The 25,496-nt window shown below is 34.0% G+C and overlaps 2 protein-coding genes across 4 annotated transcripts in view; both read left to right on the forward strand.

Annotated features, from left to right (window-relative positions):
- Positions 1-671: 671 nt before the first annotated feature.
- Positions 672-24,271, forward strand: Rnpc3 (RNA binding region (RNP1, RRM) containing 3). 3 transcript variants are annotated; one of them, XR_011368817.1, is made up of 16 exons: positions 672-1,316; positions 3,321-3,368; positions 7,664-7,782; positions 8,830-8,913; positions 9,442-9,553; positions 10,219-10,287; positions 11,412-11,554; positions 13,671-13,796; positions 15,010-15,155; positions 16,383-16,544; positions 17,574-17,668; positions 17,752-17,810; positions 19,947-20,079; positions 20,985-21,056; positions 22,360-23,542; positions 24,080-24,271. XR_011368817.1 is itself a non-coding variant. In XM_070007852.1 (15 exons), the coding sequence occupies exons 1-14, from the start codon at positions 1,125-1,127 to the stop codon at positions 21,042-21,044; spliced, it is 1,548 nt and encodes a 515-aa protein (XP_069863953.1). In that variant the 5' UTR covers positions 672-1,124; the 3' UTR covers positions 21,045-21,056; positions 22,360-24,271. The 3 variants fall into 3 exon arrangements, 2 of the variants coding, with proteins under 2 accessions (XP_069863953.1, XP_069863954.1); XM_070007852.1 differs by having other exon boundaries at positions 22,360-24,271; XM_070007853.1 differs by lacking the exon at positions 22,360-23,542.
- LOC138817351 (pancreatic alpha-amylase 2a5-like) overlaps positions 24,086-25,496 on the forward strand; it is a 28,965-nt gene continuing 27,554 nt past the window's right edge. The window contains exon 1 of the mRNA XM_070007855.1: positions 24,086-24,157. The gene's annotated coding sequence lies outside the window, so the exon portion shown is untranslated. The remainder of the gene's footprint in view (positions 24,158-25,496) is intronic.

Here is a 25,496-nt window from a genome sequence, read left to right on the forward strand (position 1 = left end):
CATCACTCATGTATCAAATAAAAAGATACCTCAGTAAGAGATCCCTTGGCTTTTCAGACAGTAGCACCTGCACCTAAGCTGGACCTGGAGGAAATGATTTTTTTTACCTCACTGCACTCAGAATCTAGGCAGAAAAGGGGATCACAGTCTATATCCCAAGTCAGAATAGTAGGGATCAAACTCCACCTCTTCCATTTAATAGTCGTATGATTTACATCTCTTTAGACCCCACGTCCTGGAAAACAAAATGGGGATAAGAGTACTTATGTAGGGGTATGTGTAGGTTTACAGAGTATAGGGTATATCTTGCTAGAGGCTACCAATGTTGTGAACTACAACTTGCCAGCGAGGCATATCAGCTACTATATGGCTTGCTGATTCAAGGAAACAAAACGCTGTACTTTTTATCCTTTACTCTCTATACTGAAACCTACTGTGCTGAGCCTTACAGTGCTGACGGGCATTACCCGTTGTTTTCCCATTTACCAGACTGTAGAACACACCCATTATTTCACGCCCGCCCCGCCCCGCCCCGCCCCTACGGCCGGCCGTGGGAGATGGACTGCGCCGGCGCGGGATTGAAAGGCCCAGGGCTGATTTTAAAGCCCAGGACAGGCCTAAACTCCCGCACTGGAGCGACGTCGCGGCGCAGCTCCAGGCGGCGCACGCGCAGTGCAGCGCTGGCCTTCGGTCCAGGTGTCTTGAGTTTTCACTTTCCTTTTTTTGTGTTCCCGTTGTTTCTTCCGTAGCCTTCGCGCCTCTCCGGGCCACTTTTTCTTTTCTTTCGAAAAACAAGGATCGCTTTCGGCGCCTTCCCGAAACTCCAGTCATCCCGTCTGTACCGTCGCTCTCCAGCTCCGTGTCCTCCCGTCTCAGGAGCTCCTGCGGAAGTGCCGCGCGCCGCACTCTCAAGATCTCGCGGGATTTCCTTATTTCCCCACAATCCCCCGCGCGAGGCGGCGTTGTGCGCTTCCCGCCGCCGCCGCTCGGGGTGGCTGCGGCTCGGCCCGGGCTTCCCACGTAAATCTATGTACCAATATCAATAGAAACCTATCTGGATATCTAACTCTATGTGTTCTCCTCTTCCGGTGGCTATTAGTTATCTTCTTTTTTCCGGCTGAAAGATGGCGGCCCCCGAGCCGCCGCTGCCTATGGCGAGAGGCTGTCCGAGCTCCGCGGCGCTGTCTCCCTGCCGGGGCGACCGAACGCTTCTGGTCAGGCACCTGCCCGCCGAGCTGACCGCCGAGGAGAAGGAGGACTTGCTGAAGTACTTCGGGGCGCAGTCGGTGCGGGTCCTGTCCGACAAGGGGCGACTGGTAAGGGCGCCAGCCGCCGCAGGCTTCCGCCAAGGCCCCGGGGTCAGGGGTGGCGCGGAGGCCGGCGCGTTGAGCCCGGGAAGGGCGGGGGACGGGGGAGGGGCCTGGCGTCGTGGGGCGCACCTGTGCCCGGCCTGTCTCTTTAACACCCAACTATCAGAAGAAGAAAAAAACCCAGCCATCATCTCATCACGACCCTGGGGAAGAGCACCGCTAGAGTGGAAAATTGCTTGTCGTGTGTGGGGCTTGAACTCAGCGCCCGGACACTTGTTCCCGACTCAGCCTCTTGGATGCTAAAGGCGAGCGCCCCACCCCTTGAGCCGCAGCGCCACTTCCGGTTTTTTTTTCTCAGTACTGTATTTGAACAGTCTTCCACAGGCACATACTCTTCCTGCCCGGGCTGGCTTCAAACCGTGATCCTCAGATCCCCCAGCCTCCTTAATAGCCTGGATTATCATCGGCGTGAGCCACGGGCAGCCTACTATTTTTAAACCTGACCCGCGAATCTCCCGACATCTTTTTGAATTGGGGTGGTATTTGTGTTAGGGTCCAGAGTACTCTTACAAATATATAAGCAAGGACTTTTTGTTATTTTTGTTTTTTTTTTTTTTAATCCTGGGTTCATTTAGAAGCCTGTCTAAAATAGAGATCAGGGGCTGGGAAGGTGGCTCAGTGGTAGAACGCTTGCCTTGCATGCATGAGGCCCTGGGTTCGATTGCTCAGCACCACATAAGCAGAAAAAGCCGGAAGTGGCCCTGGCTCGAGCAGTAGAGGGCTCTGCTTGAGCTAAAGAGCTGAGGGACAGCACCCAGGCCCAGAGTTCAGGCCCCACGACTGACCCACGGTTCTCCCCCCCCCCAAAAAAAATAAAATAGAGATCAAAATGAAGAAGAATCTGGGCGCTGGTGGCTCACACCTATGATTCTAGCTACTCAGCAGGCTGAGATCTGAGGCTCGCCATTGGAATCCAGTCGCAGGCAAAGTCTGTGAGACTTTGATCTCCAATCAAACACCAAAAAAGCTGAAAGTGCAGCTGTAGCTTCCTTGTCTTGAGCACAAAAGCCCAAAGACAGAGTCCGGGCCCTGAGTTCAACCCCAGGACTGGCAGCAGAAAAAGAGAGAAAAGAAAATTACAGAAATCGAAGAAGATAGGATTAGACTAGGTCTAAAACCTCTTTCTCGATTTTTGAGGAGAGTTCCTAAAGTTTCCAGACAGAATTGTTTAGGGAACAATATGCTTAACAGTTAAAAGGTTCCACTTGGGGATATACTTAAAAAAATTAATACCACATGCATTTTGCATGGTTTTCTTTTTATTAAAGTATTAATGAGGACACTATGTTTCTGATGGGTCCCCTAGTCAATCGTTTTAAAATCTTAGGACATTCTAATGTGCAGCCAAGTTAAAAGACCAGTGTTGATCAAATTATCATGTACATCGGCTCTGTTTGTTTTATTTGGCCATCTCAAAATTAGATTGTGTGATAATACATACTCAGGTATTTATAAATATTGGCAGGAAGCTACCAGTAATAGAATGATTTGCATTTTTTCCTAATGGCTTTAAAATATTGATAACTTACAGGTAAACATAGACTTCTGTTAAACCTAATTACAAAAATAAAACTCAAACATCATCTTGAGTGGTTGCTCTCTTGGCTGGATGTTTCTCATCTTTGCCTTTAAGTACATACAAAAAATGTTTTAAGATCTTTTAAGTGTCTTATAACTGGGGCTAGAGGTTTTCAAACCGCTGTTGCCTTGAAGTGTTTGAATATATAGCACATACTGCTTTGTGTTTGTATATTTTTCCATTGAAAGGCTTTGAAGCTTTCCTCTCAAAGAAGTCTGACCCAGAAAAAGTCCAAGGTTAGCCATTTGTTGTACATTAGTTAACATTCTCAGTTAATGTGTGTAATTCTTCTGTTGGCAAAATGTCAACATTTTTTATTTTATGAAAAACAGATTATATTGAAGTAATTTGTACTTTTAACTCTATTACAGAAACATACTGCTTTTGCTACTTTCCCTAATGAAAAGTCAGCTATAAAGGTATGGTTTTTGTTTTGTTTTTTAAACTAGTACAGTTATGAACAATTTCTTATCAAATCTTAGTGCAAAACTGTTAGGTATACTTAAATTGTAATTTTTAAAAACAAAAGCTTTTATTCAAAAGAATTTATCCAGCAGGCTACATACATAGTTTGTCAGGTGACAGAGCTTGTTCAATGTTTATATAAGAATAATTGATTAGCTGTAAACCAAATTAAAATTAGGTGCTGTACACATAATTTAAAATGTCAAGTTGTTAAAGATATGAAGTGGATAATTATCTGTAATTGTTACAAGATATTTTCAGTGTTTTTGTTTTGTTTTGTTCTGGGCAATGAGGGTTGAATTTGGGTATACCAGAGAAATTTTCTATAACTTGAGTTCAAAATGCCTTCAGCATTTTTGTTTTTAATTATGCTTTTAAGACAAGGTCTTGCTGGGTGCTGGTGGCTCACACCTATAATCCTAGCTACTCAAGAGGCTGAGATCTGAGGATCATGGTTCAAAGCCAGCCAGGGCAGGAAAGGCCATGAGACTCTTATTTCTAATAAACCACTCAGAAAACCAGAAGTGGTGCTGTGGCTCAAGTGGTAGAGTGCTTGCCTTGAGTTGAAGAGCTGAAGGACAGGGTCCAGGCCCAGAGTTCAAGACCCATGACCAACAAAACAAACAAAAAACTGGGTCTCCCTGCCATTGCCCAAGTTAGCCTTGAACCTGCTGCCTTCACAGTAGTTGGGATTACAGATTTAGCTACTATAGCTGGCTGGTTTTTAAGTATGAAAAGGTATATGTCAAGGAATCCTTTGCAGTGGGATGACCGAAGTAGACCTCTGCTTATTTACATGGAATTTAAGAAGAAAACTTGTAGAGATTTATCCTTCCAGGTTTATGGACAAGTAAAGCTATCACATATGAAAAATGTTGTAAGTAGGGCAGGAGCTAAAGGTTGGAATAGAAATAAGATTTGAAAAATGTAGAGTCTATGTGGAAGAGTGTATTAAATTTGTTTACTAAGGTTTGAAAAGCATTTGATACTTTTGAACTGGCTAAAAATATAATCAGACATGTGAAAAAAATCTGGTAGAGTTTATATCATGGATTGAATGTAGAAAAAATACCAAAGGAAGCTGTTTTTGAGGCCAGAGCACTTAGAAGACAAAGGGAGAAGCACATATTTATATTCATAGAGATCATTTAGGTGTTGAAGGAGTTAGGAGTGAGGAAACAGTTCAAGACATTTGGATATATTACTGAAGGAGTTGTTTGTAAAGCTATTTTAAATGAACTCATGTCATCTGTTAACTTTAAGAAATAAGTGGGATTGCTTTCAGGAGGTATTTAATAACAACATAAGCATTGTTCCTGTTCTTCTTTGATCAAGGGCGTGCTCTGTCATTAAGCCATAGCTTCACTTTTGGCTTTTGATTAATTGTGGAGTACTGTGAACTGTTCTCCCTGTGATTCAAACTGTGATTCCTCCAGTCTCAGTCTGTTGAGTACATAGGATTACAAGTGTGAGCCACCAACACCCAATTGTTCTTTTCTTTCCCCCTCGCCTAGGTTGGCCTGGACCATGTTTTTCCTATTCTACATTACCCACTGTAGCAAGTATGATGGGTACACACAACCACACAGCTGTTGGTTGAGACAGAGGTTCCTCCTGCCCTTGATGGATTTGAGCTTACATTTGTTTTGATCTCTGCATATGTAGTAGCTGAGATTATAGGCATGCTTATCATAGATGTGAAAAGAAGAGGGTTTAAAGAAGAGCTCTTGTGATTAGACATAATGAAAACAACACAATTTAAGATGGATGATAGGGATGTCTTAAATTCTCATCATTAATGGGGGAGGGATACATCAATTTATATACCTCAATTTCTTTTATAGATTGAAGATTCCAAATTTAAAATGCTCCAAAATCTAAAATTTTGATCTTTGACATGTTCCTACAAGTGGCAAATTCCACACTAGAACACTCAAAATATAGGTACAATAAAAATACGTTACCTTCAATCTTATGAATATATGAAAAACACAAATATTATGTTTAAAGTTTTATGTCCTAGATACCTCATTTATGTGCACATATTCCATGATCTGAAAAAAATTTCAAAATCTCAATTCTGTTCCCAGACATTTCATGTATGCAATACTTTGGATCCATGTTGGGTTATAATTAAGAATTGTATTAAGTGGTATTTATCAGCAGAAGATAATAGCCCGGGTATAATACATAAATGAAAATGTTATATATAACTTCTGATTTATTTGAAAAATAATATATATACACACTTATGGTGTATATATACACAAAATATGTATAGGCAAAGAAAAACATGGTTTATAACTAATATATAGTATACATTAAAAGTGAAATTTTATAAATTATAAAAATAAAAAGTAGATAATTGAAATAAATAAGATACAAAATAATATAAATATTCTATATTCTATATTAATATAAGTATATTAAAAATAAATTATAATTTATAGTTTATCAACAACTGACAATGTTTGGAACAGTCAGCTATGGCCAGGATTGAAATACAACACTGTAAGAATAAGGAAGTTAGAGACATCACTAGGGTGGAATGGGTGAAATGTAGTTCTCAAGAAGGCACAAGGATCCTGGCACTAGTGGCTCAAGCCTGTAATCTTAGCTACTCAGGAGGCTGAGATCTGAGATCTGCAGTAGGTTGCCAGCCCCAGTAAAAAAGTCCCTGTGGGACTCTTATCTCCAATTAACCACTGAAACCTGGAAGTGGAGGTGTGTCTCAAAGTAGGGCAGCTCCAGCCTTGAGCACAGAGCTCAGGGACAGTGCCCAGGCCCTGAGTTCAAGGCCCACAACTGTGAACAAAAACATGAGACTCTTAGCTAGTTTTAGTAGTACAAAACTATGATATCAGCTACTGGACATAGTAGTAGGAGGATTGTAAATTTGAGGCAGCTCAGGAAAAGATTGCAAGACCTTTGCTCAAATACAAAAAGATAACAGTGAAGGGAAAGAAAGAATACAGGGCTTGTGAAGGGCTTCAGTCCTCAGTACTGAAATAAACAGATTGAGAGAGAAAAAGAAAAGGAGAGTTATATCTTTAAAAATAGAGAATGTGTGACCTCTGTTCAGCTTAGATGACATCTTTTTTAGGTAATTAAGGATTCGCTGATAAGAAGAGGTCTAGAATTAATTTAGAATCTTGGAAATTATTTTAAAATTTGTTTTATGTAATGAAAACAAGTCAAATACGGATACAATAGGATTGTACAGTTACATTGTAGTCACAGATTTTATTAAGTACTGATTCTTGCTAGATGTGGTTTTAAAGCTCAAGCATATATCAACATACAAAAAACAGTATCTTACAAATTTTTGAAAGGAAGCACAGATTGCTTAATATTTTAAAAGATGATAAACAGCAATACATGTTTGCTGGGTGGGGAGGAGTCAGCTTGTACTTTCAGTGGTTAGGGTCATATTTGGCAAAGATTTGAAGGAGTGAAAGATGTTTTCTAAGGAAATGCATAGGAGAAATATATTCTACACAAGATTGGGAAGTCTAGGGTACAAATAATGTTTGTCATGTTCAAGAAAGCAGCTTATATTGAAGAAACAAAATGAAGAAATGATCAATGGATCTGAACTCTGGCGAAATAATAAAGTCCTTATTGTGTCTGTTTTAGTAATGAGGACTTAAGATTTTGCTCTGAGAAAATAAGGAGCCAGTAGAGTATCTTGAGCAAGTGAGTGACATGACTTATGTGTAAAAAGAATTAATTTAGTAGTTGAGAGTATAGACTGAAGAAGGGAAAATCTTGAAGTGGGAAAATCTAAAAAAGGATTAGAACCTGGATATATTTTGGTTTTGAATGAGATGTGAGAAGGGAATGTTGAGGATGATTCTAAGATTTTTGATCTGATTATCTAGAAGAAGGGATTTGCTCTCAAACGGGGGAAGTCTCCAAATAGAGCCTATGTAGTAATAATCTGTTCCTGGACTTCACGAGAGTTGGAGCATAAAGTTTCAAGTTGGAAGAGTCATAAGCACAACATTTTCATTTAAATTTAGTTTATTAGAAGAGAGTTGGAGTCAAGCATATTTTTATTTTGCTAACTTATAGAAAATAGTCCTTTGATAAGTAATAAAGACCTGATGCATTCAGATTAAAAATGGACAAAACTAGCTAAGGCAAGATTGTATATTAACAATCAAAAATGTAAAAGTATTTGTATATAGGATGATAGGAAATTGTTTTGAGTACAATTATTATATTTTTACGTTTCCTCTAACTGAAGGCCTTGACAAGACTCCATCAGATGAAACTTTTAGGTCACACTTTAGTTGTTGAATTTGCAAAAGAACAGGATCGAGTTCATTCCCCATGTCCCACATCAAACACTGAGAAAAAGAAAAGGTATGTAGATATTCCTATTTTTCTACCATCCTAAACACTTTTAAAAAAATCACTATTATATGTATAGGTTTCTTTTAGATTAGCAAGTACATAACTTGAAATAGTAAGGATATGTTAATTCAAAATGGTAGAACAATATATTTTTGCTTCTAATTGTTCAGGAGGTACTTGAATATTTAACCTGTCTAATTTAGTATAAGTGTGTAAAGCGGGAAGGAAATGGAGTAAACAGTGGAAGAGGCAACTACAGGTTGATTATTCCTTATCCTAAATGATTTAGATGTGTTTTAAATTTTTGAATACTTGCCAATACATAGTAAGTTACGTTGAGTCTACAACTCATGCTTAAACATGAAACTCATTTATGTTTCATAAATCTATTAGGAACTTAGATATATTTAGTGTGCCTGAGTTTTGAGTGATGTATTGTGTAAGGTCAGGCGTGGAATTTTCCACTTATGGCATTGTATCTCCTTTCAAAACATTGCAAATTTTGGGGTATCAAATTTCAATATGTAGTATGAATTTCTTGAGATAAGAGTCATAGATATACAAGGCTTTTGAAATGGAAGACTAGTATTTATTCCTCCCTATGACTTTGTGTTACATAGCCTTTACAAACGTACTTTACAATTGTGGATCCTATAGTCCTTCAGCCAGTCACATCATTTAGGAACTTGATTGAAGTACAAAAATCTGGATTGAGTTGGACATAAATAAACATAGAAATTTGACTTATACAATTATATATTCTGTAATTAGTTTTCTTTTGATTACTAAGAATATTCATACCATTTTTTATAAACTGACTGAAATATAAATAACAGTGAGCTATCTAGTACAATAATAATGTAAGAAATATTCAGTCAAGTATAAAATATAATTCTTTGTTTCATTTTTACTGGTGTTTCCTGGAGAAATGCTTGGAAGTTATTCTTTATTAATGGAATTATTATTATAATGCTATATTTGCGATAATTTATCTTTTTATGGATGCAGTTTTTACTCTTTCCAAAGATAAGAACAATTTGATTGTACATGTTCTAGGTCTGATGACACTGTGGAAGATGATAAAGAAAAGAAAGAGATGGGTTTTTTAACAATAGAAAATGGAATTGCACCAAACCATGGGTTCGTATTTTTTTGTTTTTTATTGTTCTGGTTTTGTTTATGTGATTTTTATAAATAAGATAATTTTTAAGGATATTTTCACACATCATTTGTAATTTTAAAGTGTTGTAAACATTTTGAGCTATAAGTTTGCTACTGAATTCATTTCAAAGAAAGCATCTATTAAAGTAGAACTATAATTAAGTTTTGATAAACATGCCTTCTTTTTCTTTAATGCAGTCAGAAGGCAAGTTTTATTTTAAGAATAATTAAATTTTAAAAGAAGTAAGGTAAATAAAAGACAAATTTTGTATACTTCAGTTAACTAAAATAGTGATAGGATATTGTTATTAAAATACTTTGTTTATTTTGATAACTTAAACTAAACAGTTTATGTAACTTCAAATTTTTTAACTCAAAAAGTTTTAAAATTTAAAATGTAGCTTTTATTAAATTATTTTAAATACATGCAGAACAATTTTTTGTCATATTAAATTGTTGTAATATGTTAAAATTGTGGGCATTTAAACCTTTTTTTTTTTTCTGTAGATTGACTTTTCCATTAAATTCATGCCTCAAGTATATGTACCCACCACCTTCAAGTACAATCCTAGCAAATATTGTAAATGCGTTGGCAAGTGTGCCTAAGTTCTATGTACAGGTATGCAGAATAAAGCTTATTTTCCTCCAAACTATGTTTTATGTAGCTTGATTCTATGCTGATTCTTTTGCTGACTTATAATTTTATGAATCAGGAAAGATTCCAGACAAAGCAATATACAGTTTTAAATGTAATGAAATATTTCAGTATACGGCTCTCAAAGATTTTCAAAGGTTGTATTATTAATGGATACTATTAAAGAGAAGGTAATTTTAAAAGTATAATTTGTGGTAATTCTCTGTTACTTTAGAATATACTTTCAAAATACAGACATTCTTAAAGGAAAAGACATAGTAGACTCCTAAGCAGATTTTTAGCAATGTTACTTCTTTGAAGTAGATGTTTATTTTCCTATTATACTGTTTTATAACTCACACTAATTAGGAACAATGTTAAGAAAAATATTTTCAGTAAGTTTCACATAGCATGATGTGAGACTTATTAACTCTTATTAATGTGAATAATTGTACTAGTAGACTGACTAATGATGTAGGAAGACTAACATTCTAAGACATATCTGCCTTGTTTCTGTCCAGTCTTCAGATTAGAAAGGAAAAAGATGATTTTCCTTTGAAGTAAATTAATTAGTTACGTTACTGCAATGTAAGATCTAGTCAAATCATCATTTTAATACTGCGTGATTTTAAATATTTTAACCCCTTAAGGTACTTCATCTTATGAATAAAATGAATTTACCTACACCTTTTGGACCAATTACTGCACGACCCCCCATGGTAAGAGAAATCTTAGAATTTTCAAGAGCCATATTGCTTGCCCTTGCTGAGTGGTCAGTTACAGAAATATGTTAATAACCTTTTTCATTGAAAATAGGAACAAATATATAGTAAATGTGATATGAATAATACAGCTGAGAACTAAATGTGTAGGAGAGAGAGAATGGAAAAATGCATTTGATTATAAAGACCAAATTTTTTCCAATATTCCTTTTAATTACATTTTATTATTTCAAAGTTTTTTTATAAGACATGCAAGATTAGTAATATGTTCACTAAAATTTATTGTGCAAGAATGGGCTGAGGCCAGTATTAGACTTGAGTTCAAGTCCAGAAAAACAGTAACAAAAAAGAGAAGGTAGCGGGACACCAGTGGCTCATGCCTGTAATCCTAACTATTCAGGAGGCTGAGATTTGACGATCATGGTTCAAAGCCAGCCTGGGCAGAAAACTCTGTGAGACTCTTATCTCCAGTAAACCACTAGAAAACCGAAAGTGGTGCTGTAGCTCAATCAGTAGAGCACTCTCCTTGAGCTAAAGAGCACAGGGAAAGTGCCCAGGCCCAGAGTTCAAGCCCCATGACTGACCAAAAAAAAAAAAAAGGTGCTATGCTAATTTTTCAAATAATCTGGAGTATCTCTGTCTCCTCTTGAAATTATTTCAGTGTAATACTTGTATGTTTATAGATGGTTGTAATGCAAAATTTAAGAGAGGGATATTCTGTTCTGAGTCACTCAGAAAAACATTCTTCAGTATGGCCTTCCCAGATTGATGCAGGCATTACCAAAATAGTCTGCAGATTAGAAGAGAAATGAAGATTATGTGTGGAGGCTCTACTTTTCTTTGGCTCCAACTTGATTGCAAGATGAAATGTTAGGGATATATGCACATTTAGTCCACATGGTCTTCAAAGAGGGCAAAACAAATTTTGTGATTAGCTAGTGGTCTGTAATAGGTATTCTTAAGTTCCTTTGAATTTATAAAATAATTTCATGAACTGACAAGAAATTAGAAGTATTTATATGGAATGATAGTTCTGATGAATACCAAGTATTAAATATTTATATAAAATTATTTCTCAACATCACAGATTGCAGATATTTTTGTTTTTTTCTTTTAATTAGTATGAAGACTATATGCCATTGCATGCGCCTCTTCCACCTACATCACCTCGACCACCTGAGGACCCTCCTTTGCCAGATGAAGATGAAGAATTATCTAGTGTAGAATCAGAATATGAGAGCAGTGATAACGAAGACCGACAGAGGTTTGTGGTATTAAATAACTGAATAGGTTCTAAGAATCATAATTGGAAAAGACACTCAGATTTTTCTTATAGTTTTTATATAATTCCTCGTAAGTTTGGAGAATTTTGAATGTGTCCTCAACTTTCCTACCTCTTAACACCTAAAGTGTATACAGTATCTATAGAGTAAGGCTGAAGAATGGACACTAGGCATGTAGGGAAAATTTGGGAACTATGCATAGAATTTTTTTGTTGATGATAGTGGTCCTGGGGCTTAAACTCAGGGCCGGGTCTCTGTCCCTGAGCTTGTTTTTGTTCAAAGCTAGTGCTCTGCTACTTGAGCTACTTCTAGCCTTTTTTGGTGGAGATAAGGGTCTCACAGGCTTTCTTGCCTAGCTTGGCTTTACTCCACAATCCTCAGGTCTCAGCCTTCTGAGTAACTAGGATTATAGGTATGCGAAACTGGCTTCTGGCTAAAAGTGTTATTCTTTATTGTTCTTCACAATCTACATATGTTATTTAAGGATTCTGGGAAAGAATAATGAATTGTTGGTGATGTTCAGATATATAATCTTTACCTGACTTGGCACCAGAATTTTGAAACATTTTTTGTCAAGCTATGGAATAGTAAATATTTTGACTTTGTCAGGTAGTCTCTGGTACAAATACAACTCAGTTCTACTCTTCTAGTAGTAAAGTAGTCCGAGCCAATACCTAAATGTGTGGTTTTGTCTGTATTCCATCAAAACTGTTGAGCAGGAAGTCAGCAGGATTTGGTCCATAGGCTTCAGTTTGTTGATCTCTGCCCTCCAAGATGTTACTCATCAAATGATAGGAATTTTAGGAAACTTCACAGAAACCACATATTAAAAGGATTTGTTGACATGAGTCAGAACCCACAGACTTGGAAAAAAGCATATGTAATCAACAGCAGTATTAATCTTAACTAAGTCATTGTCTCCTAAGTAGTGATTCTTTGTGGAAAAAGTTAAAAGTCAAAGGGGTGGTGCTTAACTACAAAAAGAGAGTGAATACAGTAGTTTTTTTCAATAGAAACATTTAACATAGCTGGCAATTCTGGGTTGAAATTTATTGCTGAACAAAGAGTAGTATAAAATGTTGCATTTGTTTAATTATCCTCTTTGAACTTGCCTGTTGTAAAAATGTAATAATACTAAGAACAGACCAGAAACACTTTTGTTTTAATTATTTTAATTTTTATTTAGTGATATAGTATGAAATGTTACCATTATTTCATATTGAGTATTGAACAAGAACAAAGCTTTTGCACTTTCAACTGCTGATTGGTTGCTTCTCCCTTTAGTTCCTGGAAATGTGACAAAACTTAAGAAAAATAATAGCTAAATAAAAACTACCTGTTACATACTTGACCTTTAGAGGCTTAGTGTACTCAGGCGAAGAAGCACAAATATAGATAATATGCTTTGAATAGACAAATTTTAAAGACAAATTTTGGTAAGCAGCCATTGATAAACGGCTGTGAAAATTTATCACATAGGTTTACATTTTTCCTTTTTTAGAGAAAAATATTTAAACTTACTTCAATCATACCTTTCTCTGTGTCTCTGACTTTCTTATGTAGGTATATTTGTTTTCCTCTCAGATTTCAAAAATGAAACCCAAAGTAGTATTACATGGCAAATAAAACTTGTTACTGTTGGGTTTTAAGACCCTGCTCAGTGGTTAATATTGGACTGCAAAAGTACAATAAAGTTCCTTGTATTGGGTGATTGTATATCTTTGTTCAGTTTAACATGAAGTCCAGCGATTTCATTTGAGCACTGAATAATGTTTATAAAAAAGAAAATTCTTGAAACTAGAGAAAAGTATAATTAAGTAAATGCTTAATTCTTTCAAATCGAGCAATTCATTTAGAGTATGAGCTTTTGTGAAATTGGTTGTTGATAGCTTAGAAGTTATCCTTATTCCATATAAATATATTTTATATTCATATATATTATGAAATCCATAAGAGATATATTTCATTACTACATTTCAAATAAGTAAATTTTGCTGTAATTTATTTTAAATACCCAAATAAAAATTGCTACTTAACAGAATTAGTGTTAATTAAATTCTAGATAAGGAAATCTTATGTTTCTTCTGCTAAATATAGAATGACTAAACTGATGGAACTAGCAAATCTTCAGCCCAAAAGACCAAAAACAACAAAGCAACGTCATGTGAGAAAAAAACGAAAGCTAAAAGATATGTTGACTACACCATCATTTGCTTCACACAGGTAATTTTGGTTAGAGTTATGAAATGAAAGTTATCTGAATATAAGTGGCTTGCTTTTTTAACTTACACTTTTTCTCAGTCAGGTTTTGTTTAATATTAGTTTAACTGGTTGACCACTGGCTTCCTATTCACCAAATTCCTAAGTAGTCATCATTTCCTCACAGTTTACCAGCATTTCATTCTACTTCATAACCCAAGAGTTAAAATTTTCCTTTTTATATTGCCTTCTTTTTATATTGCCATGTTAATTGTCAGTAAGATAATGAGTTTTTCTAAATTACTTTTTCCCCCATTTTCCTTCTAAAATCGTAATTCACTTTTTTTTCTGTTTTTTTTTCTTTTTGTTGTTGGGTTTTGTTGCCAGTACTAGGTTTGAACACCAGCCCTCACATTCTTACTCAGCTTTTCTGCCCATACCTGGCTTTGTATCACCTGAGCCACACTTTTCAGTTGTTGCTTATTTCTGGTTAATTAGAGATAAAAGTCTGTCTTGGCTGGCTTTGAAACCTCATCATCAGATCTCAGAATCCTGAGTAGCTAGGATAATAGGTATGAGCCACTTCCACCAGGCTTTATTTCACACTTTGTAGAAATAATACTGCATAAAAGTAGTGTGATGCCCCAGCTATGTCTGACTTGACACCATCAATCTTTTCATTTCTACAGCAGTGCTAATCAGCCAAAACAAGTAATATATGCTACCCTGAATTTTCCACAGAAGAAGCTATTGTTACTGTTATCTATTTAAACTCATTGCGTCCAAACTCTTATTATTTTCAGTTTAGAAACTTGAGATGTTACACATCTTTTATAAAATCACTAGTCTGGTACAACTAGTAGCTATTATGTTAGCCAGAACAGCACTATCACATGGTGTATAAAATATAGCACATTAAAGACTCATGCATGAACATAGAAAAAATTGGTGCCTTTTCTATTTTTTCATTATTGATGAATATAATGGAGTTTAAAATCAGCACTCAGGTCTTACTTTTTTCATTCACCAAGTGACTTTACTCAGGTTATTAACATTTTTAGCCTCAATCCCCTCGTCACTTACTATTGAGTAGTACCCACAATAGCTTATTTGTTGTTTATTAAAGTTCTAAACCTAGATGACTTTGTATAATACCTATAATGTAAATTTGAAATAGTAAGTACTTTTCTTAGGATTATTTATAATACAGACTCATTGTGTGATTATTTTTACATAGCAACTTACATCCTGTGCTGTTACCTTCGGATGTATTTGATCAACCACAACCTGTAGGTAATAAAAGAATTGAATTCCATATATCTACTGACATGTCAACAGCATTTAAGCAAGATTTAGAGAAGGAACATGAGGAAAAAAATTGTGGTAAGAATAATCTAGTTCTTTACTATGCTGAAGTCAGCTTTTGTGTTAGAATTGTTTTATATATGATGTTTCTGTATTTTAGTATTCCTGAACTTCATTTAACTTATGCAGCTAGGTCTTCCTCAGTATCATGGAATAATGTCCATTTCCAACTTCTTAATGTAATGAACAAAAGTTTTAAGTGAATCAATGAATTTATCACTTAGTTTTTGCTAGTTTTATCTGGGATAAAAATCATTGTTTTTTTGTTTTGTTACTGATGTCCACATTAGAAACACAAAATGATTGCTTACATTTCAATCTGTAGCTTTTTAACATTTTAGTTTTTAATTTGTATTTACTTATCTTTACAATAATACTGGGAATTGACCCCCCCCATCCTGCATATGCTAATCAAAGACTTTTCCACTGAACTACATCTCTACCACTCATCTTAATGTTCTAATCTGTTAAAAAGATTAAAAAGTGTTTTACAACATTCTGATGTATCACAGTGAAGTCTTTGTAATCATTATATAATCCTGAGTGACTATTCCATTAGCAAAATGCTTTTACTGCATGATTTACTTAATTACATGTTTGTTCATACAGTATTATTTATTTAATAATATTTCAGTTACCCCTGAAGACTCACTACTATTTACTCCCTATTAATCAGATGCCTGTTTGATACTTCAGTTTGAGTGTATTAAAATAGAAATGATTTTCTTTGATTTTACATGCCTTCTAAGTAGTGCCATAAAGACTATGTGTCTGTTCATTTTCTGTCTGTTGCTTTTTCATGCTACTATATCTAAATTGAATGATAATGAGAAATTGTATGGTGGCCTTCAGTGCTTGATTTATTTACTATTTGGGTTTTAATGGGAAATTTTTCTGTGCTTATTCTAAAGCATTGAGAAACACAAGAATTTAATTTGCATGCTTATTTTCCTAAATTATAAATGAGGGAAAAACAGAATTTCTGAAGAAAGAGACTTCTGTGATTTGATTAAAGATTTATTGTAGGGTTATATGGCCCATGATTTTGACATTTCCTAAATGTCAGTAACTAACAATTACATTTATAAAGCCATGATGTTCACTAGAACTTCCTGTGAACTTTATGTTGTCCAAAAAATGGCTACTAGCCACCCGTGACTATTGAAACATTTGCAATGTGGCTATGACAATTGTAGAATTAAGTAAGACTTTTTAATGACTAATGTTAATATTGATCTCTCTTAGATGTACCTGCAACTGATGTTGATGCTTCAAATGTAGGTTTTGGAAAAATCTTTCCCAAACCTAATTTGAGTGTTCCAGAAGAAAATAATGAAGACTCTGATGAAATGCCCTCAGAATGTATCTCTAGAAGAGAGTTAGAAAAGGGCAGAATTTCTAGACAAGGTACTGTCATAAAACAAAATACCATCTATTTTGTTTTACTTTTTAAACTTTGCTGTTTTCATTTTATATTTTTTTACTATACAAAAAATCAAGTCCCTTGTTGTGTTATAAAAGCCTTAATTTAAAGTACAAATTCCATTTCAATATTTCTCTTCCTTTAATGTTTTGTTATTACCTTACATCTTATAAGAAGTTCTTTTCCAAATAGTTTTCCCAGACTGTATTTGTTTAGAAAAAATCTTTTCTAAAATTTCATTTGCTTATAAAATAAACCTATGTGGTCCGTAAGTCTGAAGTTATGTATTATAAACCACATAGTCTATAGACTATCCCAGTAGTATATTACACGATTAAAAGAATAAATGATTAGAGATCTGTATTTTAGAATTATATAGTTATCAAGAATAGATTACTGGAAGTAAATATGGGGCACTATAAAGGGGTTCACAGACTGTCTGTGCATTTAAATTTGGAAGTATATTTGCATTTAAATATGGAAGTAGAGAATGGTTTGACATATATTTGCATTTAAATATGGAAGTAGAGAATGGTTTGACAAATTCACTTTAAGCAATATTTTTGAAATAATTGATACCAGATAAGCTTTAGTTTTTGTTTTAGTAATGTAAGTCATCTTAAATTTAATAGTAGTATATTTCATATGGGACAAATTTTAGTTATTTTTAGATGTATGAAAAATTTAAAACAAGTGTTCCTATTTTTTCTTGTAATCATTTCAGACTTTAATGTGGCTTGTACCATTTAATAATATTGCAACTAACGTCTGTGGTATTAACCTTTTTCTTTTTTTTTTTTTTTTCTGTCGGTAGTGGGGCCTGAACTCTGGGCCTGGGCGCTGTCCCTCAGCTCTTCAGCTCAAGGCTAGTGCTCTACCACTAGAGCGACAGCACCACTTCCGGCTTATTAACATTTGCTTAAAGCTCATTTTGCTATTTTCAAAGTTACTTAGAATGTTCTTTAAAAAAAATTGAGATGTTTTAATATTCTAACCTTGTTTTGTTTTAAAAGAAATGGAAAAGCTTTCAGTTTTCCGAAGTTATGAGCCTGGTGAACCCAACTGTAGAATTTATGTAAAGAATTTAGCCAAACATGTTCAAGAAAAGGTAAGTTGAAATTTATAAACTAATTTTATTATTTTAATTTTTTTCTCCTGCTTCTCTTACTGTTTTTTTTATTAAATTTCTAGGACCTTAAATTTATTTTTGGAAGATATGTTGATTTTTCATCTGAAACACAAAAGATAATGTAAGTGGCATCAAAGTCTCAAATTATGTTTTACCTGTCATGAATTTAGTGCCTTTATCACTTTTAAGATAAAAATTACATAAAGAAATTAGTCTCTTTTGTAAGTATATTTTCATACATCTAAAACATGAACTGACGCTTTCCGTAAATGAGCAAAAGAGAAAATTTTTAAATTTTCACTTTATTACAGGCCATATTATATCACTGCTATTAAATTTTGTATCCCTTATTGAAAGGAGGTATAAACAATGCATCAGCAAATGATTGTATTCCAATAAAGATTTACAGAAACAGGTCTGTGATGAATCCTAATCTCTCCTATAAAAAATTGCTGTTGAACTTTAAGAATCATCTCAAGAGCTTGGAAAATAGTTTCAAAGCCTCATTCCTAGGAATCTGATTTCCTAGACTGAGTTAGGACTGGCGAATTTTTATTTCTAAGATGTTATTAGATGTTGCTAAGGGTACTAGTTCAATGTCTATAGTTTGGAAAGTGTTATTGTAATGATTCACCCAAGAGTATATAGCAATCAGGGAAATTTTTCTAGATTTGCATTCTGGCAAGAGAAAAAAAAATGAAAAATATACTACATTAAGCAAAGCTCCCAATTCTGTGAAAGCAGAAGATATGAATTGATTCACAGATTTTAAATCAGTTTATAGTTAGAATTTTATTTTCAAAATTCTGTTAATTCAGAATTAATAAAGATTCTTGATAATATAAATTGAAAGTAAAATACTTTGTTAAGTGGAAGTAAATAGCAAGTAACTTTTGCTAATTTTATTTTGACTTTTTGAGTGAAACCAATGTAATACCTGTGTGTTTTTTAGATAGCTATACATAAACGAGACCCTGTTTTAAATTCTCCATGTATAGTCATTCATTATTGCAGAGGTGTCTTATGAAGGTATCAGAAGCTGATTTTCTCTGTCCAGACAAGATGCTTGTTTTTTTTTCTTGCAAATGGATTATGATTATAAGAAAAGCTAAGTCATTTATATATTCACATATGGAAATTCATGTAAACATTGTTTTCAGTATTTCCTATAATTAGAATTTATAGCTAAAGTTATTTCCTATGAAGAAAATATAGATAACAAAGTAATTGTTTTCTATGAGTCTAGAGATGATATGCAAAAGTTTCACTACTTAACACTTGAGTGTTAAACATAACTGTTCCTCTTCTTCTCTCCCCCACCCCCATCCTTTTGCTTAATTTCTATTTGGTAAAGAGGCTCAAGTTTTCTCCTAGGCTAGCCTAGACTTCATTCCTCCTATTTATGCGTCCCACATAATTGAGATGTTAAGCACATTCTACTACAGCCAGTTATTGGACAGGCCCCAAACTTTTCTCCATCTGTTTTGTTTTGCTAATATCTGGGATTAAAGACCTGATCACCATGGCTAATATTTTTAGTTTTTACTGTCTAATGCTAGACCATATTATACTTGTAAATTACAATCTCATCTTTTTCTGTAGCCTTTAAATACTTAGGGTTTTTGTCTTAAAAATGTTGAAAAAATATATAGTACAACACTAGAAACAGTACCAATGATTTCAGCTGTTTTGAAAAGTCAGTCGTTTTAAATATTATTCATAAAATGATGCTTTTTGTCTAGATAAGTAATGGCAAATTCCTTAAGTTCCTTTTCTGCCTTGAAATCCTATGAATTCTTAACACAAGTTCCTGTTAGCCTTTTAATTTTAGTATTTTCTTATTTGAGCAGATATTATTGGATTAAATGTTCAAATTTTAAGACAAATATGGGTGTAAAATAAAAACTTGAAAAAGTTGTTCTGATGAGGATATACTTTAGGTGGTAGGGACACTTGCTAGCATATGGAAGACCTGGGTTGGTTCATAGTTCTTGAAATAAGTTACATTAATGCTGTGTAGATAGATAGATAGATAGATAGATAGATAGATAGATAGATAGATAGATAGATAGATAGAGCACAGCATTTTCCCTACTTGTAGACCAAGTAGGATTTTGGAAAGCCTGCCTAGTAGATAAATCATGTCATATACTAGATTTCACTTTGAAATAGCAAACTTTTAAGTTATTTACTATATTTGCCTATGCTAGATTGAAACTTACATTCTGTGAATCACAATGATTTTTATTTCCCTTAGGTTTGATATACGCTTAATGAAAGAAGGTCGCATGAAAGGACAGGCTTTCATTGGACTTCCAAATGAAAAGGCTGCAGCTAAAGCCTTAAAGGAAGCAAATGGATATGTTCTTTTTGGAAAACCTATGGTGGTTGTATCCTTTAAGTCAATCTGCCCCCAAACTATGTTATTTTACGAAGGGTTTGACAAACTAACTCTCATGTTATCCTTTATTAAAATCTCAACAATTAACATTCTAGCTTGAGCAACTTGGTAACAGTTAAAATATTTCTTAACTGAAACAGGTGGCACACTTTTTAGATTTTTATTTGAAAATAAGGGAACTTTGGTACTACGTAGGCAATAAACTTTGGCTATTTCTAATTTTTATGTCTAATTTATGCAGCTTGAGAAGATATTATGGTGCCAGGAGCAGGCAGCTCATTCTTCAGTCCTACCTATCAGGAGGATGAGGTCTGAGGATCACAGTTTGAAGCCAGCCTGGGCAAGGAAGTCTGTGAAGTTTTCTTATCTCCACTAAACTACCAAAACAGCTAGAAGTGGAGCTGTGGCTCAATTGGTAGAGCACTAGCCTTGTGCAGAAAGGCCTGCAGGCCTTGAATTCATTCAGGCCCTGAATTCAAGCCCCAGGACAAGCACCAAAATAAATAAATAAAAGTATATTATGATATAGATTAAAGATTCATAGTATCCAGAAATTCATTTGGAGTCACTGAAAAGAAAGTCATTATAACTTCTACTTGATATTTTATTTTTGCATTCTATTTAATTATCTTAATACCAAGTTATATCACTATAATTTACCATCTTTTTTCAGTAGTGAATGCAGTTTGCAAACTAAAAATTAAGGGAAAAGGTGCATAGGCCCAAGTGTGAAAAGTAATGACTGAAAAGAAAAAATAGTTCTTTGTAACTGCATGCAGGAGGCAGTAAAAGTAAATTTAAAAAGTGCATTGAGGTCCTACATTAAGAAGTTACTGATAATTATCTAGAAACATTTTCATATTAATAAAAGAAACCTTAATTAAAAAATACTAGCAATTTGCTCGCTCTGCCAGACCAAAACAAGATTCTAAAGAAGGAAAAAGAAAGCGATAAGGGTTAGTAATGGTAAGTATGGCTAAGACATGAGAAGGCATCATTTTCTTAAGATTTGCAAATTGTAAGAAAATACTTGATAAAAGTAATGTTAGTATCTTTTGAATTTTTGGGGGAATATCTGTATGTAATGTATTCCCATTAATTTCAAAATTGTGATTTCAGGCTAAATTGAAAGAAACAATTTTATAAGGTGTTATATCTTCTATTTTCATTTATTTTTTCCTTCTAAAGAAGGGCTTTTACACTACCATATATTACAATCACATGGAGACTTTGACAAAACATTGCTGTATCTTCAAGAGATTCTGATTGAGTTGGTCTGAAATTGGTAACCTAAAGTCCTAGTTCTTGTGACTGACAGATTTCTTACTATTCAGTACTTTGGGGCAAGTGTCTCGCAAGCCAGAGCAAATGGTTAAAACTCTTGGTAGCATTTGAGAATGTATGTAACTAGTACATTACCGGGAAGTTAAAGGGAAATTGTTTCAGAGACCACATTTCAAAAGCTCTTAGATAATTAAAACCAAGAGTGTTCTCCTCTTCAAATTTGTCAGTGATGAGTATACATGTATTTGTCAAACATACTTGTTTCTTGAACAAGTAGTTTTAATGTTTAAATAATGAGTAGGAATGATATAACTAAATATTATAACTGTCAAAGTTTAAGGCTATTCTTGTAGCTCTTAACTGCATGCCTAGCTACTCAAGAGATGGAGGTCAGAAGTTTTATGTTTCAAAGCTAGCCCAGAGAAGACACCACCTCCATTAACATACCTGTCATTCCAGTTATTGGGAAAATGTACATAGAAGAATTGTGGTCTAAGCCGACCTGGGAAAAAGCAGGTCCCTGTTTTTAAAAATATCAAAAATAAGCATGGCTGGGGGTAATGTTCAAATGTTATTTAGATTACCTACCTAGTAAGTGCAGGATCTTGAGTTCAAATCTTAGTACCTCCAAGTAAAATATGTAGTTTGTTACTGCGTTAAGAAATATGAGGAGATATATTCTTTTGTTTTTTTATAAGCTTTTAAACTTTCTACTGTCTCTATTTAGAAGAACATGAAATAAACTGGTCAAAACTGCTGTTTTTTGGCTTAAAAATATTAAGAAAATTACATAGTGTTTATTCTCTCTGAGGTGCCATTAATATCTTGATTTTGTTTTCATGTACCTATACTGGTATATACAGACATAAATGTTGCACAGGAAAAATCGAATGGTTTCAGTGTGTATTTAAGAACGCCATTTATTTGTAAATCTAATGCTGAAAGATAAGAAAACTTTAAATTGCATTCTGCTGTTCTTCTTTAGAAGCATTCCTGCGTAAATACTGCTGTAATACTGTCATGCAAAGTGTATCCTTTCTTGTTGTATCCTTTTTTGGGGGTAGTGTTTGTTTTTTTTTTCTTTTTTTTCTCCCCAGGAATGTTTTGTCCCTCTTATTCATTGATCCAGATCAAGCAGTAATTCCAAAGAAGTACTTCTAAAATTGTTTGTGTGGCTTGAAAAGATATTTTTTTTTGTTTTTTAGATTCCTTGTTGAATATTTTATTTTATTTAGGATATATAGTTTTTCCAAGAAAAGTTAGTGAATCAGGTCAACTTACAAGTACGTACATGTACTTAAAACACAGAATTGTCATGTTCCTTTTGTTTGTGTATTTACTAAACCGAATTTAGTAACAAGTGCTTTCTATTTAATGATATATCTTGTTTTAATACTATGTATTACATGTTTTAAAATTTAACTGAGAAAAGGTTTCTTTTTTATTTTTTTAAAGTACATATATTGACTGACTAGATTCTATATAAGTCTCAAAGTAAGACCTCACATCTGAGGTGTGATATAAAGATAATAATTAGAAGGACCTACCTTCTTTTATCTTTTCTTAAGCACAAAACAAAAATTAAAAAAGAACAAAAAGATAGTAATGGGATAAAAATGTATAATGTTGATTTCAGGTTGATTAGTAAGTGAAAAAAAAATTGCCCTGGTAGGAATAAGAACAGTGATCTAGAATTGGTGATGATCAGAATCACTAAGAACTTCTATTCTCCAACTTCATTGACCATAGTAATGACTTGGAAACCTAAAAACAAAACATCAGAATTTTAAAGAAAACAAAAATTCTGAAAAATATGTTGATGTTCCCTTTCCTCAGAGTTTCAGTATAAACAGTTTAGCATAACTTGGATATTAGAATTTTCTGTTTTTTTTTTTTTTTTTTAGTTGGTCAGGGGCTTCAACTCGGCCTGGGCGCTGTTCCTGAGCTCTTCAGCTGAAAGGGAGTGCTCTACCACTTAAGCCACATTGCCACTTCTGGTTTTCAGTGGTTAATAAGAGTCTCCTGGACTTTCCTGCCCAAGCTGGCATTGAACTGTGATCCTCAGATCTCAGCTTCCTGAGTAGCCAGGATTACAGGCGTGAGCCACCAGCGCCCAGCGGATATTAGACATTTTTAAACTTTCAAAGTGATTCTAATGTGCTATACAGGTAGAGAACCATGAAGAAGAGTTTCTATGTCTAGAAACTGTAGGTTCTATGTCTTGATTCCTAGACTGTTAATTTAGAACTGATACATCAGTGTGTCAAAGATGAGGCCCAAGAATTTAATGTGCAAAAGATTTCCTGAGTAATTTTTGAGGAATGTCAGTTGTTATACTGATTTATTGGAGTGTATTACTAACTTAGCTATCTTTTTATAAAAAGTAGGAAAATAAATGAAATCTGCATTTCACTTAGAAAATTTTCCCAGAAGTACTATGTAAACCACTCAAAATTTTATTGATAATTATTACCCTGACAATGCAAAAACTTGAAAATACTGATTCCGTTCAGTTTGCACAATTAACATACTTCATGTTTTAAGACTAGAAATACAAGTTTCTGGGTTATTTACATAATTAACTTTGTTTTACTGACGTGATTCACTAATTTTCTAAATAGAAATGTTTTTGCTTTTAGGTATTTTGAACAAATTCATGATTTCTTAATCATGATTATTTTTAATGGGCTTTTATGGTATTTTAGGTTCCTATTGAATTCCGTTTCTTTCAAGTACTACCCAACCTGGAGGAGAAGAAATAAGACATCTTGGATTGTGAAGCTGTGCGTATAACTATGAAAATATATTTACAAAATAAATCTATGTCTTTTAGACAAATTATTGGAGATATAATACATGTGTTTTACTGATATATATAATAAATTATTTTGTTTCCAGCAATATAGTCCTTGTAATTTTTAATTATATTGGCTTATATACCTAAGAAGGTATGCATTATAATTACATGAATTTATAAATCATAAATTAACTAAAATAATTTTGCAATACTGTTTTTATTACAAATACTGCTTTTTAAAAAATTTTGTACTTGGATATACATAGAAATTAATTTATAACTTCATTTTTATAAATGTGTAAGCTTACAAAGGTGAAAGCTTGTGAAGTTACTATATTAATGAAATTTTTTTGGTTTATAATTTGTTCATATGATAATGTAAAAACATCTTTAATTTAGAAGTACAGACCAAAGACGCAGTTGTTAATGGAAGTGTTATGATTCACAACCTCTTTTTTTTAATTGTGAAGTAATGGAAGAAAGGACATTAATTAGCAGTGAGAAATCAGTAGAAGTGAATCCTGGGACATGCTAATAATGCTTTTCTATCTGAACAAGAAACTATTAGGAAAACCAAAGAGGAATAGCTAGAAACCAAATGAAGAAAGTATCTCACATAGAAAGGATAGTCAATTATGCTTGAAAAATAAAAAAAGTTAGTTCTTAGGATTGAGTATTGGGTTTAGCAACCTTGACAAACTGATTAGGAGATAAAAGAATAGTAGATAGAGAATTTATAGTGAGACTGGAAGTTCTTTTAAAAAGGAATCCTTCAAGTGGCAGGAGGACATGGACCTGGGTCTTTAATGAATATATCAAGCATCTTTTTTTGTTTGTTTGTGCTGGTTTTGGGGCTTGAAGTTAGTATCTGAATGCTGTTCTTGAGCTTTTTTGCTCAAGGCTTGCTCTCTACCAGTTGAGCCACAGCTTGACTTCCAGCTTTTTAAATAATTAGGGATGAGAATCTTGCAGGTTTTTCTGCTCAGGCTGGCTTCAAACCACTGTCTACGATGTCAGCCACCTTGAGTAGCTAGGATTATAGGCATGAGCCATAATAGACACCAGATCAAACATCTCTCTTTTCCTGCCCTTTTTTTCTTGAAAATATACTAGAGATTAAAATAAAAAGATGCAGAAAGGAGAGAAATATTTTTGACTATAAATCTGATGTAAAAATAGGTTTAGCTTTTTGATGGGCATACATACAGCTTATATAGCAATAGAACAAAAATGATTATGTAGGCCTAAATGTTTACAGTTTTGTTGTAGTATTTTTGTTGCTGTGACAACTAGTTAAGAAAGTCAACTTACATGAAGAAGAATTT

This window comes from Dipodomys merriami, unplaced genomic scaffold (assembly GCF_024711535.1).
Source record: "Dipodomys merriami isolate MVZ:Mamm:240054 unplaced genomic scaffold, mDipMer1.0.p SCAF_7, whole genome shotgun sequence".
NCBI classification, from domain to species: Eukaryota; Metazoa; Chordata; class Mammalia; order Rodentia; family Heteromyidae; genus Dipodomys; species Dipodomys merriami.